Genomic DNA, 15,665 nt, shown 5'->3' with positions numbered 1-15,665 from the left:
TTCGGGAAGGAAAGCGTTACATGTATGTTGCTCGCCATTACAAGTTTACATGTGTTTAAAGTGTGTGTGTGGGGGGGGTTATTTTAAGGCTTAAACTATTAAAAAATGTTTATTTATATGGTCTTTCTATATTGCGGATTTTCACTTATTGTTGATGGGTCTGGAACATAACTTTTGCGATAGGCGGGGGATCACTGTACACTGATTTATCTACCAATATAAGGGAGACCCTCTGCCTCAGCATTTTAATCACAACTCAAGACCGACTTCTTTAGAGATGCTGAGGTGGCAGCTCACACACCAGTGAAATCTGTTCTGATAGGCCCGTCCTCTTTATTCTGCAGGTTGCATGTTGGCCCTTTGTGCTGCAGCAAGTTAGACATTGAAAGAAAGATACCAGCATGACCTGTGACAGATCCAGTACCAGTCCCTTGCTGTATCTCATCAAAATAATGCCTGCTAGCTAATATTAATGTGCATGAGCTTTATTGAAAAGTCTGTTTTTTAAACAAATATATCAGAATGAATGCAAGCACTGTGGTCATGCACTGACATTTTCTAGGATCTGTTTAAGAGTGATTAAAAAGAACATGGACATTGCTGATTCAAGTGGTCCCTGAGATAACTGGAGTTGGACTATGACAACATGCAGTACATTTCCGAACTTCTTTGAATTGTATACTTTGAAACAAATTTAAAATTACCATTTTATGACAAAGATTCCTGAATTAATAAAAAAAATTTCAGAACATGCTTTCTGGGCTTTTTAGGGCAATTTCTCCTGTGATGACAAGCAACATTTTGTAGCCACTTTCTTTCAGTTTGTTTGTTGTGGTTAAACTCTGTTCACAAAGTTAACCTGACAATGAAACAATGAAATCCATGTGATGGTAACTGTTTAGGATCATTGCATATTGACACACTCCCCACTCAAATCATTCTCTCTGCAAATTTACTTCTGACTTAAATTTGAAAGATTGTTTCAGATTGATAAATCCCACACCCAAAGAATATTCCTGTTTCTCAATCTCAGTCTGAACTAGATGATATTTGTGTCTCTTAAGTCTCTCTCCACTGCTGTCTGCAATGTTTCCTTCCTATCTACATCACTCTCGGACCACAAATCTACCACTTTACAGTTTAACCTGCTTTTGTTAAAATTTTGTTCCAACAGGTATCTCCACAAAAATCTGTACAAATCATAAACAGGTAACACGATTCATATGGGATTGAGTTTTTGAACTGAAGATCCTTTTCTCCTGATTCATCCATCCATTATCCAACCTGCTATATCCTAACTACAGGGGCCTGCTGGAGCCAATCCCAGCCAAAACAGGGCGCAAGGCAGGAAACAAACCCCGGGCAGGGCGCCAGCCCACTGCAGGGTGCGCACACACTAGGGACAATTTAGAATTGCCAATGCACCTAATCTGCATGTCTTTGGACTGTGGGAGGAAACCGGAGCACCCGGAGGAAACCCACACAGACACGGGGAGAACATGCAAACTCCATGCAGGGAGGACCCAGGAAGCGAACCCGGATCTCCATACTGAGAGGCAGCAGTGCTACCCACTCCCGCCCCTCCCCTGATTCACTGCTCACTAAATCACAAAGTAAGAACTAAAGATATAGAAGTAAAAAGATGTATGTATGTCAGTTTAATCTCAAATGGTAATACTGCCCAATAATCATGGACAACAATAGCCAGCAGAATGTGTCTGGCACCACAAATTAGCAATACAGTGCCTATAAAATGTTTTTATATTTTATTATTATGTAATTCAAATTACAGTGGATTTAATGAGACATTTTTAATGTTAATTTACAGAAATAGACTCTTTAATATCAAAGTGAAAACAGATCTCTGCAAAGTGATCTAAATTAATAATAATTACAAATACACCATTTAAAATAATGAATTGTGTAAGTATTCACCCCCTTCAAGTCAGAATTTAGTAAATGCACATTTTGCAACAAGAACAGCCTTGAATGTGAGTGTACAGGTTATTCTGTATCAACCTTGCACATCTGGACACTGCCATTTGTTTCTGCTCTTCTTTTTTCCAAACACTGCTCAAACTCTGTGAGGTAACATGGTGATCGTGAGTGAACAGCGTCTTTCAATTCCAGCCACAAATTTTCAGTTGGACTCTGACTTAGCCACTCCAGGTCACTAACATTGCTGTTGTAAAGCCAGTCCTGTGCAGGTTTGGCTTTATGCTTAGGGTTGTTGTCTTGGTGGAAAACAAACCTCCCAAGGTCCATGTTTCTTGCAGACTGCATTTGGTTTTCCTGAAGGATTACCTTGTATTTTGTTGCATTCATTTTACCCTCTCTACCCTTCCAGGGCCTGCTGCAGAAAAGCGTCCCACAGCATGATGCTGCCTCCACCATGCTTTACGATAGGGGTGGCGTGTTTTTGATAATGTGCAGTGTTTGGCTTACTTTAATTGCCAAAAAGCTCAATTGTGGTCTCATCACAGCACAGAGCCTTCTCTCAGCTGACTTTGGAGTATCCCATGTAGCAAACTCGATGTGTGTTTTTAACAGTGGCTTTCTCTCTGCCACTCTGCTATAAAGCTGCAACCAGTAAAGCATCCAGGCAACAATTGTTGTATGCACAGTCTCTCCAGTCTCACTTACTATAGCTTGTAACTCCTTCAGAGTTCTTACAGGTGTCTTGGTGGCCTCCCTCACTAGCTGTCTTGAATGATCACTCAGGTTTTGTGGAAGGCCTGCTGTAAGCAGATTTACAGCTGCGGCATACTCTTTCCATGTCATAATGATTGGTTTAACTGGACTCCAAGGGACATTCAGTGACTGGGATATTCATTTGCCCATCTCCTGACGTCCTTTTCAAAAATCGTTTCACAGACTTGCTTGTCCATCTGTCATCATTATGTAGGTTAGGCCATGATACTGGCCGACCACAAGTTAAACATCCAGATTATTTATACTTTAACCTCAGGCAGGTGATCTCCATTGAGCTAATCATGTGACTTCTAAAACCAGCTAGCCGCACCAGTGATGATTTAGGGGTGTCATAATACTTATGCAATCAATTATTTTATGTTTTATATTTGAAATTAATTTAGATAACTTTGCAGAGATCTTTTTCACATTGACTTTAAAGAGTCTTTTTCTCTTGGTCAGTGTTAAAAAAAGCCAAATTTAATGTTGTGTAACAGTGATATGTGAAACCTTCCATATATAGGCACGGTATATTCATTCTTGCGGTTCATTTATCAGCACAGATTAGGGACAGGTTCTTTGAGGCGAATCAATTGCACTGCTAACATTTGTCAGCACATTATTATTATACTGGAGTTCATTCCAGGACTGATGGGTATTTTGTGCAGAACTGAGTCACCAAGTCTGGTCATACATACACAGTTAGACCACAACTAATTATCTGTAAAATGAGGGCTAACACGTCTCATTTTAGAATTCTTATTACTATGATAAGTGATAAGTGACAAAGCATTTTATTATATCAGTAACATTAAGAGTCTAAAAGACAATTTATTAGCCTACAAAGTAGAATGGGTAGCAAGAATTAGAAACACAGGTTGAATTGTGGTTCAGTATGCTTATTAGCTGTTCTTTTGGTCAGGACCAAATCTACATTTTCAATTAATTTTGTTCAAAAAGTCTGTAAAGTCTTAATGCTGCCAAAGAATATGGCTTGGTACTCATTTCTGACCTCTTGTTATAAAGTAAGCAGTTTCAGACAATGAATGAATGAACTTCCATGAGTATTTGCTATTTCCAAAAGGCATCTCTGTGAAGACTTAAGTGTTGCTCCACATCACACCTCCATACTGCACTGCAGTACATTTTCAGCTTTCAGAGACTTCTCTGTAATATTTTATTAAAATAACAGAAAGTTGAATTAATAAATAAATAATGTATTGTTTAATAAGTATTTGATAAATAGTCAGATTAAATAATTTCACACTTTAATCACTATACAAATCTACACAGTACATTGCTTAGTGAATTGTCAATTTTGTTTGGTTTTACAACTGATTAGTAACAAGCAGTAATTGCATTTCATTTCAGGCATACATTGCACAAATACTAGCCAGACACAACCAGCTTGAGACTCACAGAAACATACTGACACCCTTTTAGCTTTCACTGTTGGTGTTAAAAGCTTTTAGCATTTTAAGGTGAAAGGCAGAAACAGAATTGTGAATAAATAGCCAAAATATTTCAATAATAATCTAATCTAAAACTCCAAATACTGTTTTCAAGGGATGTAATACATTACAGAAATAAATATAATATTTTTAATATTAAAATATAGAGATCATGGGGTGGGTTGGGGAAGTTCTAATAGAAAGTAATGGGAGGAGGAAGCAGATGACCACGAATTTGGCAGATTTGCTTTCTTAATGTCAGTTAGGGTGTTGAGCCATTAGGACAGCCATGAAGGTTTCTCCAGGGGAGCACTTTGCTGGTCAACATCAGTGACACTGAGTGTATCAGAGTCTAATGTTACATCTTCATGGTTATTCACAGTTTTAATGTTATCTCCTTTGCTTATTGATTATGCTTTTTGCATGTTAATTCATAATTCCACTGCTTTGTCGTCACTCAGCCCCTAGAAATAACCATTGCCCATACATTACTGCCACTGCTTAATGAATTTCCCATTGGGATTAATAAAGTATCTATCTATCTATCTATCTATCTATCTATCTATCTATCTATCTATCTATCTATCTATCTATCTATCTATCTATCTATCTATCTATCTAATATACAGTAATGTAAAATAGAGACTTTTCATTAATTTCTCATTTAAGTATGTTTTTCTAAATCATCTAAAGTCAAGATAAATTCTGGTCTGCGGAGGCAGTGGATTGTACTGGCTACTGGTTATCAATCCAGTTAATTTTTAACTGAAAACCAATTTTTGTGGCTTAGGCCACCTGCCATCTCTTTTTGTTTCATAAATTCACATAATTGTATATTTTACCGTTGTGGGGATGAAAAATGAGACTGTTGTGTGAACTGGAGAAAATTTAAGTTACTCAGTCCCCTCACGTTTTTGAAGATAGTACATAAAGACAAACATTTTACTTAACTTTAATGTGCGCTGCATTATCAATTATTGGCAGGTTATAAATAAACCATAAATGGTTTAAACATTCTTAATAAGCACCTGAGTTAAAATGAAGTCAATGATTAAAAAAACGAACAGACTCCTGCATACTGAGAGCTAGGTCAACAATAAGCATCTTTCTGAATTACAAAGAGATGTAAAATCACAAATGTTATTAAAATCTGATATTAAACAAAGTCAGTCTGAGCAGGAAATCAGATTAAAAGACACCTTCTATTAACAAAGAGTGTCACTGACAAACTCCACGTCCAGGACTGACTACGCATGTTGTGCAACCAAAACACTCCAGCTTACCATTTATCTTAATACACTTCAGCAGCCCATCCTCTTCAATCTCCATTCTCTCTTGACCATTTTCAACTATCCTAGAAAAATGGGAAGCAAAACACAATTAACAAAATAGAAAAAAATATTCCAAAAGAAATGAACATTTACAACAAAAGAGAGCTTTGGCTCTTCAGGGGCGATTATTAAACTTAAAACTTTCAAAGTATGAGTATACATTTTTCTCAATTATTCAAAGAAAAAGTGACTTTTTTGTGAGATCTGACATCTTGGGGAGATGGCAAACTTAGAAATGCGCAGAATGCCTAATGGTGTACTGCGTATTATTAAGTGGCCGGACTGCACTTAAAAGATGGGAAATCATGAACTTCCTTTTAATGGAAGTTTAAATTTATATATGGATATTGTCAAGTAAATCCCACTTTGTGGCGCCATTTTTACCTTTAGTGAGCAGAACTCCTGACATTGCACAAACATGTAATGTAAGCTCTGAGTGGTTACCATCACTTCTGTCATGGACTGACCAAAGCTACCTGCTGAAACTTCACTTAGCCAAAGGCACAAGAGTTTCTTTTTATTGAAACTTTAGCCCGGTTTCTGTAGGAAGCTCTTAGCGTTGTGGCCCCTGCACTGCATGTTACACTCTCCCAGAGGTCGGCCTGTGGGGCTCCATTACTCTTCACAAAGTGTCTGAAAACTCCTGTTCTGCCACTTTTATTTTATATTGGCTATATCTTTGCTGTTTCTCCAGCGGTCTCTTCCATACCCACTTTACCCATGCTAACTTTAATGCACTATCAGTCTACGCAGAATGTTAATTTTTATTATTATTATTTAGAGGGCATCTTCACTCTAAGCGATTTACAGAAACAGACCATTATAAGTATAGTTTAAGTAATTTGAAATAGAACAAACCCCAACAGATTATATGAATGTGTGAGCACCAAGGGTCTTTTTCCATGAAAAGAATGAGTCACTGAAGCTGGGAGGCAGAGATTAGAACACACTAAACAGAAACTGAGACACGCAGCCGACCTTTGGGAAAGGCGCAAACTAGAAATCATAATAAAGAGCGTTTACTTGTTGATGTGATAACTTCATTTTTGATTACTTTTGGTTGGGAGTCTTTCCACTTTTTAAACTACAGACTGCCATCCTTCAGTCTTGAATAAGATGGCATTTGAACTGTCATCAATTGTTGCATGTTTAAAAATACACTTATGTAGAGTGTCTTTGGATACAAAATGTTGATAAAAAAGTAAGTAAAAATAAAAGATAAAATTTATTTTCTAACAAGCAAAAGCAAAAATAAACTAACTAAAACAGAATTGTCACACGACAAGTCCTGACAAAGTTAATCCACTCCAGTGTAAATATTTAGTACACCACAGGTCAGGCTCACTCTTGCCAGGCCAATTTTGAGTCACCAATTAAACTTCCAACGCATAGTTTTAAGATGCAGAAGGAAAACGGGAGTAAAAGATTGAACAAGCTATGCAGTCACGGTAAGAGTGACCCTAAGCAGTCTCCTGGAGCTGTTAAGTAGCAGCACTAACCGGTGTACCATACTGCATTATGTTGTGTTTCCCATCTAAAATACGCCTCCACCACAAAACATTTTCAAAACCTGGCAGGACCTAATCAATAACATTTTAGAATAAGCATTTAAATTGAGGAAGTAGGTCCTCTCCCCTCTTTTACTCCATTTATCTGTATTCATTTATTAATTTATCTATTTACTTATTTTTACTAGCTTAAAGTATTACTCTGCTGGCCTAGCTCTCTTTCTCAGGGGTGCGGGTTGATTCGTTTCAAACCTATTTTTGTAAAACTTGAGTTATTTGTATGTTATTTGATTTTAATAAAATAAAAAATAAATAAATAAATACGCTTCCACCTATAATGCTCTATTATCAATATGCCCCATTATACATCTGTGGTTAATCTGAATGTGCTATTCACATGTACTGCAGGTTTTTCTCCCTGTACATTTCAGACTGGTAACCTACAGCTGCTAAATTTGGACCAAGACACCGAAGTAAAAATAAAAAAGAAAACACGTTTTTCAAGCTTGCATCCACAAGCAGTACCAGCACAACCCTGTACACCAAGAGTTGTTGGGCACTAGCAACCCCTTCGGTCGACAGATCAGTAACTAATTACGGCCAAACTCTGTAACACAGTGTGAATCACGCCAACGTTAGGTTCTAGTAGTTTAGTGGGCTGTCAGGATTTGGAGCTTTTACTACACTACACTCTGTGCATTCCTGAGGATTTAGACTTGAACATTAAAGTATATTGTTGTCAATTTTTTTACACTTAAAATAGTGATACTGTGTTAATAATTGGAAACTATACTTAACGAAATTAGAGACACCATGATATTAAAGGTTATCTTTGTTCCACCACTGAACTTGACCTTTGGGTGAGCCTAATTGGAACCTGGAGTTGTGTACCTTTTTTTGTAAATGTGAGTGTTCCTGTGCTGACTCCACGCCAACTTTAAAATGAGGTTGAAACTGTAGAGCAGTGACTGACAACCCTTCGTGAAACAGATACTTCAGGCAGATACAGCATGAAATGGCATCTAAAACATCATCCATCCATCCATTATCCAACCCGCTATATCCTAACTACAGGGTCATGGGGGTCTGCTGGAGCCAATCCCAGCCAACACAGGGCGCAAGGCAGGAATCAAACCCTGGGCAGGGCGCCAGCCCACCTCAGAAAACATCATCTGTCAATTTAATCGTTTTAACATTTTTGTACACTCAGCAGTAATGCTGCTAGCATGATGCATTGAGGTATGTAGCAAAGGTGATAGAGAAAATCAATACAATAGATTATTGCAACATTTTTCATCATGATATATCACTAATACACTGAGGAAAATCACTGAGATATTTTTTGAATTTTTTTCTGTCTTTGCACTATGCCAAAAAGCTTTGCATCATTGCTACTGTTTGCATGTACTGTACTTGCGTAAAAGATTGCTTCAAAATCCCAACAGAGGGAATATTGTAAAAATTACAGCTGCTGAAGAATTTCCTCTACCAAATTCTGCTCATATTTAAATCAAGTGTCTGGCTTCGTTTCACTTTGGGTTTCACAGTGTTACAACAAAAGAAGAGTTTGACATGAAACACGTAGTTTTTGCAAGAACTGTCATACTGCAGTCAAGTGCTCTGGCAATTAATCCAGACCAGGGCTGTGTCTCTAACAGCAGAGGATGATTTATTCTGCATTCAGAATTTACAAGCTGATGTAAACCAAAAGACAGCACAGTGAGCAAGAAACCTCATCTGAAGTCAGTTGGGAAACTCTTGCGAATGATTCAGATTCCACAGCATTCATGTAATGAAGCAATGCAATTTCAATTCTTCATTGGTTGTCTTACTACAAAAATAAGAGTTCATCTCACATGGGTTAAATTTAGACAACAGTGCCCTGCATGATGTTTGTGACAAGGACACATTTTTCATGATGTAGCCCTGTGCTCTACAGTTTAAAATAACTAATCGTACAATTCAGACATGATTAAAGTGCACATTGCAGACTTTCAATTAAGAGTATTTTGGTCTCACCATGTAGCACTTACAACACATTTTACACAGGAGTCCCCCTGCCATTTCAGTGCACCATAATGTTTGGGACTTCCATTGGAGCTTCTTGCTTCAGTGTTTTCTTTTTCATTATGGAGGGCACTGTAACAATGGGTGTGTTATGCACCATAATAGAGTACTTCCAATCTTAGTGTGGAAACTGCAGAGACATTTAAAGTTAATGTTTATAATTTTAAAAAGTCACCCTTTTGCCATTAAGTGTATGATTTCAACTTTAATTTCTGTCAAATAAAAAGGAATAATATATTGCAATTTATTTTAGAACTGAACTGCAACACTTAATATTTTAAAAGATAAGCGTAATCATAATAATACCCAAGTATCATGGGGTGTTGGCAGTACCCACGCCTACTTTATGGAGTTGAGTTCCCACAAACTTCTTGAGCACTATCTGTCACGACTGTTTTGTTATTCCAGTGAGATGTGTGTACCAGAATGATCACGTTCTTCACTGTGCATGTCTACAATCCATCAAATGAATTGACTGGACTGCATTACTTTTTGACCATTCATCAGTTTTACAAATATTCTCCTTAGTAGATTTAACTTAAATACATTTGATATTTCACTTTAAAAGACCAGCCATTTAATGTAAAAAAGCCCATTTTAGGGCAAAGTTTAAACAGAAATGGAGGAAATTCACTTGTCACAAAAGCTTGAAAAAAAAAAACTTTTTTGAGCCCAGTGTCATTTTTGTTTTTTTCAAGAGTTACCGAAAACATAATTGAAGTAGATGTACTGAAGAAGCCCTAGTTTGAGGATGGTTTTGGCTTACCTTCTTTCTGTAGTTTTTTTCCCATTGATTATTCTAGTGGACGTTGATACAGACCGGAAACCCCCACCAGAGCCACCCAATGTGGATGAAAATGAAGAAAAATCTATTAAATAAAAAATAAACATAAAAAGTATAAGTACAAATGAGGAAGTGCTGATTAACAACAGGATTTCTAAGAGCATTGGCTAATCAATACTTAACTAATAACCTGCAGCAAGCAGTCATTGAAATAAAAATATACATGTATATCTGAGACAAAACTAAAAAGATTATGGAACCCTTAAATATCTCCCACGATTCAATTAAACAACATAAACCCTATCCTTAATCAGATCCAGAAGAACTAAGTAAATGACAGAAAAAGTCATCAAGCTGTGTTGAATAGATCAGACTTTGTACTATGCTGCAACTGTCATAGATCTCTATTATTAAAACAAGAACACAGAAAAAAAAAGGGTTGTAAAGCAACTCTTTTCTATCATTGCTTTGTACTCAAAAGAAATACATTCTCATTTCATGAGAGGCAGTACATGTCTGGCTGGTGCTAATTATCATTACCCGGTTTTGGATATCTCCTTGATATTAAAAAAAAAAAATCAATGAAAATACTATGTGTCTTTCTATGAAGAGTGTTACAACTACTGCAAGCTTAGCATTAAAGGATTCTTTGGTTCAAATAGTACCTGATCCCATCGGAAAGGAGAAAAAACTGCTAAAACCAGGCTGAACACGAGAGGTTCCTCTGCTCATCTCAGAAAATGGGCCAAAATCATCTAGAAAAGAACAGATAGATAAGTGAGGGGTTTGTCCCAAGCTTCCTAAAAACGGATGGCATGTATTTGTCCTGCCAGAAGAGACACTAATAAATGGTAGAACAAAATTCTTCTTTAAAGAATTGATAGCAAGAGCAAGACAGATTAATCACCGTCTTAGTCTAAAACTTGATATACTGTTAATTGTTTTGTTATTGTACAACATACAGTATGAACCCATGTTGGTATTTCCTAATACTACTGTTCTAGAAATGTGATTTCCAATTTTTCCTTAATTTCTTCCATTAATTTACTGGCGATGAATATTAAGCCTACTGGCCTATAGTTACTTGGATCAGTCAAATCACCCATTTTATACAACAGGATAATATTTGCTACCCTCCAGTCTTTAGAAATCTGCCCAGTGTACAAAAATGTTTGAAAATTATGTGCCAGGGGCTTATATGTGTAATTAATAACTTCTTAAAGCACTTCTTAAATGTTCTCTAGTCCAGGTGATTTGGTAGATTTCACCCTATTTAATCTAAGCAGTACTTTTTCCTCCACAATTTCCAAATCACTCAATGCATCCTTAGTAGTCTCTTTTATTTTTGTGGGGTTATTGACTTCTTCACATACATAAACTTCAATAAAATGCAAGTTCAAAGCATTTGCCATTTCACTGTCAGCATATTCTAGCTCACCTTTACCATTTCTAATACTCTTCACTTCCTTGATTATTCTTTTGCTACTAAAATATTGAAATATCTTTTGCCTTTTCTGCAATATTTCTCTCCAACAGGTTCAGGTTAAGGTTGGGAAGCATGCACTGGTACAGTGCGTTGCCGCACCCACCACATGATGAAACAGCTTGGGACCCTGGTTGGCAACCCCCCAAACAGGCACACGGTCCAGTACTACCCTCCAGGAAATAACCGTCTATCTGCTGCAGCCAGGTGTTACATGGCTGTCCCCTTGGCCTGATCTAGCCAGTCAGATCCTCAACAATGAGGATCCTGCGAGCCAGATCACCCTCTGGGAATCGTGCCACATGGCTGTAGTCCCGTAACTGATGCTCCCTCACAATGCAGATAATGTGCCTCATTCAGGACTCCATGAGCAACCGCTCATTCGACACAAAGTCAAACCAGTGGTACCCAAGGATTCTCCGAAGGGACACAGTACCGAAGGAGTCCAGTCTTCATTTCAGGTCACTGGATAGCGTCCATGTAACACAACCATATAGCAAAACTGGAAGCACCAGGACTCTAAAGACTTGGACCTTCATCCGTTTGCAAAGATACCCCACACACCCCTTTCCAGAGAACTCATGTCACCCCATGCTCTCCCAATCTGTCTACTGACTTCATAGGAAGAGTCCCAAGAGACATGAATGTTACTGTCGAGGTAAGTAAACCTCTTGACAAAGTCGACATTTTCTCCGCAGACAGACGCACTGCTGATGACTGTGCCCAAGAGGTCATTAAAGGCCTGGATCTTGGTTTTTATCCAGGACACTCGCAAGACCAGACACTCAACTCTTTGCCAACAGATGCCCCAGAGCTGCTAGACCCCATGACCCTGCCCAACACCCTGTCCATTCAAGCACTGAACAGAGTAGGAGCAAGAACACACCCCTGATGAACCCCAGAATCAACTGGGAAAAACACAAGAGGTTCTGCCTCCACTCTGCACAGCACTCACAGTACTAGTGAACATGCCGGCCATGATATCCAGCAACTTCAAAGGGATGCCACAAAGTCATAGATGTCACACAGGGCGAACACTTTATGAAAATCGACAAAGGCTGCAAAGAAACTCTGCTGATATTCATTTTTGCACTCCATGAGAACCCTCCGTGTCAGAATGGTCAACGGTAGGCTTCTTAGGCATAAAACCAGACTGCTCCAGTCACTGGTAGGTGAGCAAGTGATCATGAATTCTGTTGAGGATGACCCTAGCAAGGACCTTGCTCGGCACCAAGGGGCAGTGTTATCCCCCCGTAATTGCCACAATCCAGGTGATTACCCTTCCCTTTCCACATAGGAACAACAAGTACCGTTTACCAGTCAGTTGGGATGACACCCGTCTCCCAAAATGGAGGCAAAGACTGCTTGCAATGCCAGGAGGACAGCCTTGCCACCAGCCTAGAGAAGTTCTCCCCGGATACCACAAATCCCTGCAGCCTTCCCTACCCTCAGTTAGTTCACCACCTGTGCAAGCTCAGTGAGATTGGGTGGTTCACAGCTAATTGGAGGATCAGCCTCAAGAACCGTAGACCCAGAGATATCCAACATCCTAGACGGAGGATCAGCTTTAAACAGCTGCTAAAAGTAGTCAGCCCAGTGGGTCACAACTGCAGTGTCATCTGTAAGGACCGTTCCATCAGCCACCCTGACTTTGACTGTCTGAGGAATAGATTCAGATGCGAATTAGGCTTTGATTCCTCTGTAAGCAGTACGTGGGTCACTAGACCAAAGATGGTGTGTCACTTGCTAACAGATTCCTCTAACAAACGCCATCTTATCTGCCCTCAGAGCCCTCGCAGTTGTCCTTCTGAGTTCCTAGTACAGCCCAGAGTTGCCATCAAACTGTGCACTGCGACTTCTCTTCTTGATATCTAGGGTGCCCTGCAAGATGAAACACCTCCTTCTGGGAACACTGGTAACACCAACACAACCCTCAGCAACCTTCAGGGTCTTGTCACAGAAGGTCTCCCACATCACATTAGGATCAGCAGTTGCACCCAAGTCTGCAAGTTCCTCACACAAACTGCGTGCAAACTTGTTAGAAACAGCCTGATCTTGGAGTGTGGCCAGGTCCAGCCTCATTTTCCTGGTAGGTGGTAGCCTACTGGATCTAAGCTGGATCTTCAGAATAGCAACAACAGGTCTGTGGTCAGAATTCACAAACTGGTCACTGCTGTAGACCCTACTCTTTTGTAAGAGCCTCCAGAGTCTGCCCATGAGGATATTATTGATCTCCTTCACCACACCACCAGTACTCGAATACCAAGTCCAATGATTTAGCTCAGGGCGTTTGATCCAGGATCCAGCAATCTGCAGCCCCTGACCTTTTGCAAAGTCAAGGAACATGGCGCCACTTTCACCACAATCTCCAGACCCATGGGGACTGACACAATCCTCATAGCCAACCCTGTCGCCCATGATCAGAGGAGTGTCACCTCGCGGACACCCATCAACCACCAAGTGAAGTTGTGAAAAAAATGTCTCCCACATTGAGACATCACTCACCTTGGTCGGTGCATACACTGAGACAACAGACAAGACACCAAGATTATACGTTAATCTGAGTCTCATAATACGCTTACTGAAAGAAGTGACATTGGACACCATTGGAAGAAGCAGATCTGCCACAGTAACAGCTACTCTGTGAGTATGACAACCATCAGAGCGACCAGACCAATAAAAGCTGTACCCACCTACAGAGATCTGGCCACTTCCAGGTCTGTACACCTCAGAGAGTGCCATCGCTGAAATGCAGAGTTTGCGAAGCTCCTTCGACAGCAGAATAAGGCGATTATCATGCTGGAAAGAAAAGACATTCCACACGAAAACGCAAATGGGTCACCTCAAATTGTTCCACCTCAAATTAGGACCCGAGTGCAGGCGATGCCTCAGCACCACATCAGTTCTGATCCCCAACAGGCCTGACCCCATTAGCTCTCCAATGGTTTTAAATCATCCTGGGATGAGGCTCCTGAGGGCTTTCCCACATTCCCTTCATAATGCAAGCAGCCTTCCTCTGGGCGGCTGCAGCAGAGCTACTTCTGCAGAGAGTGCAAAGGAGTCCTGTCTGTCGTCTCGGAGCTGTGTGAAGTTTTTTTTTTTTTTACGGTGGCTGGAGTGCCAATCCTGCCAAAAACACCCATGATTTCCCTGTAAGTTGGAGGACCGCTTGCTGGGCTGGATTCAGTTTAACATTGCACCCAGGACATCTCTCCAATTGTCTTTTAAAAATCCTTTTCAACCTGTCATATGTTCTTATATGCCCCACAGTGGGTGCTGCAGTCTTACACGCCATATACAGCTGTTTTTTCCTTTGTAACTTCCTTTATAGCTCTTCATTTATTCATGTCAGAGTTTTACTTAATTTCTTACTGCTTCTAAATTTTGAAATGAACATGTCCTACATGAAACTCATGTAAAACATGAAGACCGTACTATCATGTATCACTAAAAGATAAAACCAGACTGAGTTCCAAAACTAGTTTTTATAAATCAATTCACAGTTGATTTCCACAAGAAGTAAAACAACTACTTGAATGCCATTTTTTCCTCTAAAATATTTATGTTCATGATCAGTAGTAGGGTTAAGAGCATATACCAGTGCACACCAAACGCCAGGTGACAAGTACAAAATATGCTTAAAAAAGACACTAAAGACATGTGCCTTTTGAAGCAGCCTTATTGACTTTTGGTAAAAAAGAAATAACATTAATTTGAGGAAACAACATTTGTCATATCAAAGCAATTTGATAGAAAAAGTGCACATTTGTTGTGCATACTCTACATGCATGTGCACTACACACTACTTGACATTCATTCCTAGTAAAATTAGAGTTAATGCTCAATAAGACTGAATGCATGTTTAAATATGTCAAGATAAAAATACACACAATCACATATTGCAGCTGTGTTGGCTTATGATTTATGTTGACCGCATTTCTCTGATTCCCTTCTGTTTACTGGAATCAAAGGTGCCATCTAGTGGATTTTATCTTTTTAAAAAATGTGTCATTATGGGGCAATTTCTAATGTTGCAATTGAAAGAGGTACAGTGAAAGTAAAACCTAAACTTCGTGAACTTCACTGCTGAACTTTCTGTTTACCAGAACCAGAATCAAATTTCACTTGCAGTTGTTCAACATAGCAGGGAGGGGAGAGAAGAAAAAAAGAACACACTGATTCCCTGACTGATTGATTGAATGACCATGAAGCTGTCTGACAGGAGAGAGAAAATTATAGTACAGTAGGTTTTAAAGTAAGGCCAAAGTCAAAACATGAGGCTAACGGAGTCAGGAGCTTAAAAACATCTCTGTCAAGTAGTATCCAGTCCAGCATATATTTTTGACAGCC

At 39.2% G+C, this 15,665-nt stretch overlaps 1 protein-coding gene across 2 annotated transcripts in view; it reads right to left on the bottom strand.

Moving 5' to 3' along the window:
* Positions 1 to 15,665, bottom strand: part of dnajb2 (DnaJ heat shock protein family (Hsp40) member B2) — a 54,517-nt gene that overhangs the window by 12,536 nt on the left and 26,316 nt on the right. For both annotated transcript variants that reach the window (XM_051931077.1, XM_028807206.2), the window contains exons 6-8: positions 10,498 to 10,587; positions 9,815 to 9,917; positions 5,426 to 5,496 (exon numbers count right to left, since the gene is read on the bottom strand). In XM_051931077.1, the coding sequence (XP_051787037.1) occupies positions 5,426 to 5,496; positions 9,815 to 9,917; positions 10,498 to 10,587 (264 nt within the window). The remainder of the gene's footprint in view (positions 1 to 5,425; positions 5,497 to 9,814; positions 9,918 to 10,497; positions 10,588 to 15,665) is intronic.

This window comes from Erpetoichthys calabaricus, chromosome 8 (genome assembly GCF_900747795.2).
Source record: "Erpetoichthys calabaricus chromosome 8, fErpCal1.3, whole genome shotgun sequence".
NCBI classification, from domain to species: domain Eukaryota; kingdom Metazoa; phylum Chordata; class Cladistia; order Polypteriformes; family Polypteridae; genus Erpetoichthys; species Erpetoichthys calabaricus.
This window is presented reverse-complemented; position numbering and strand designations above follow the sequence as displayed.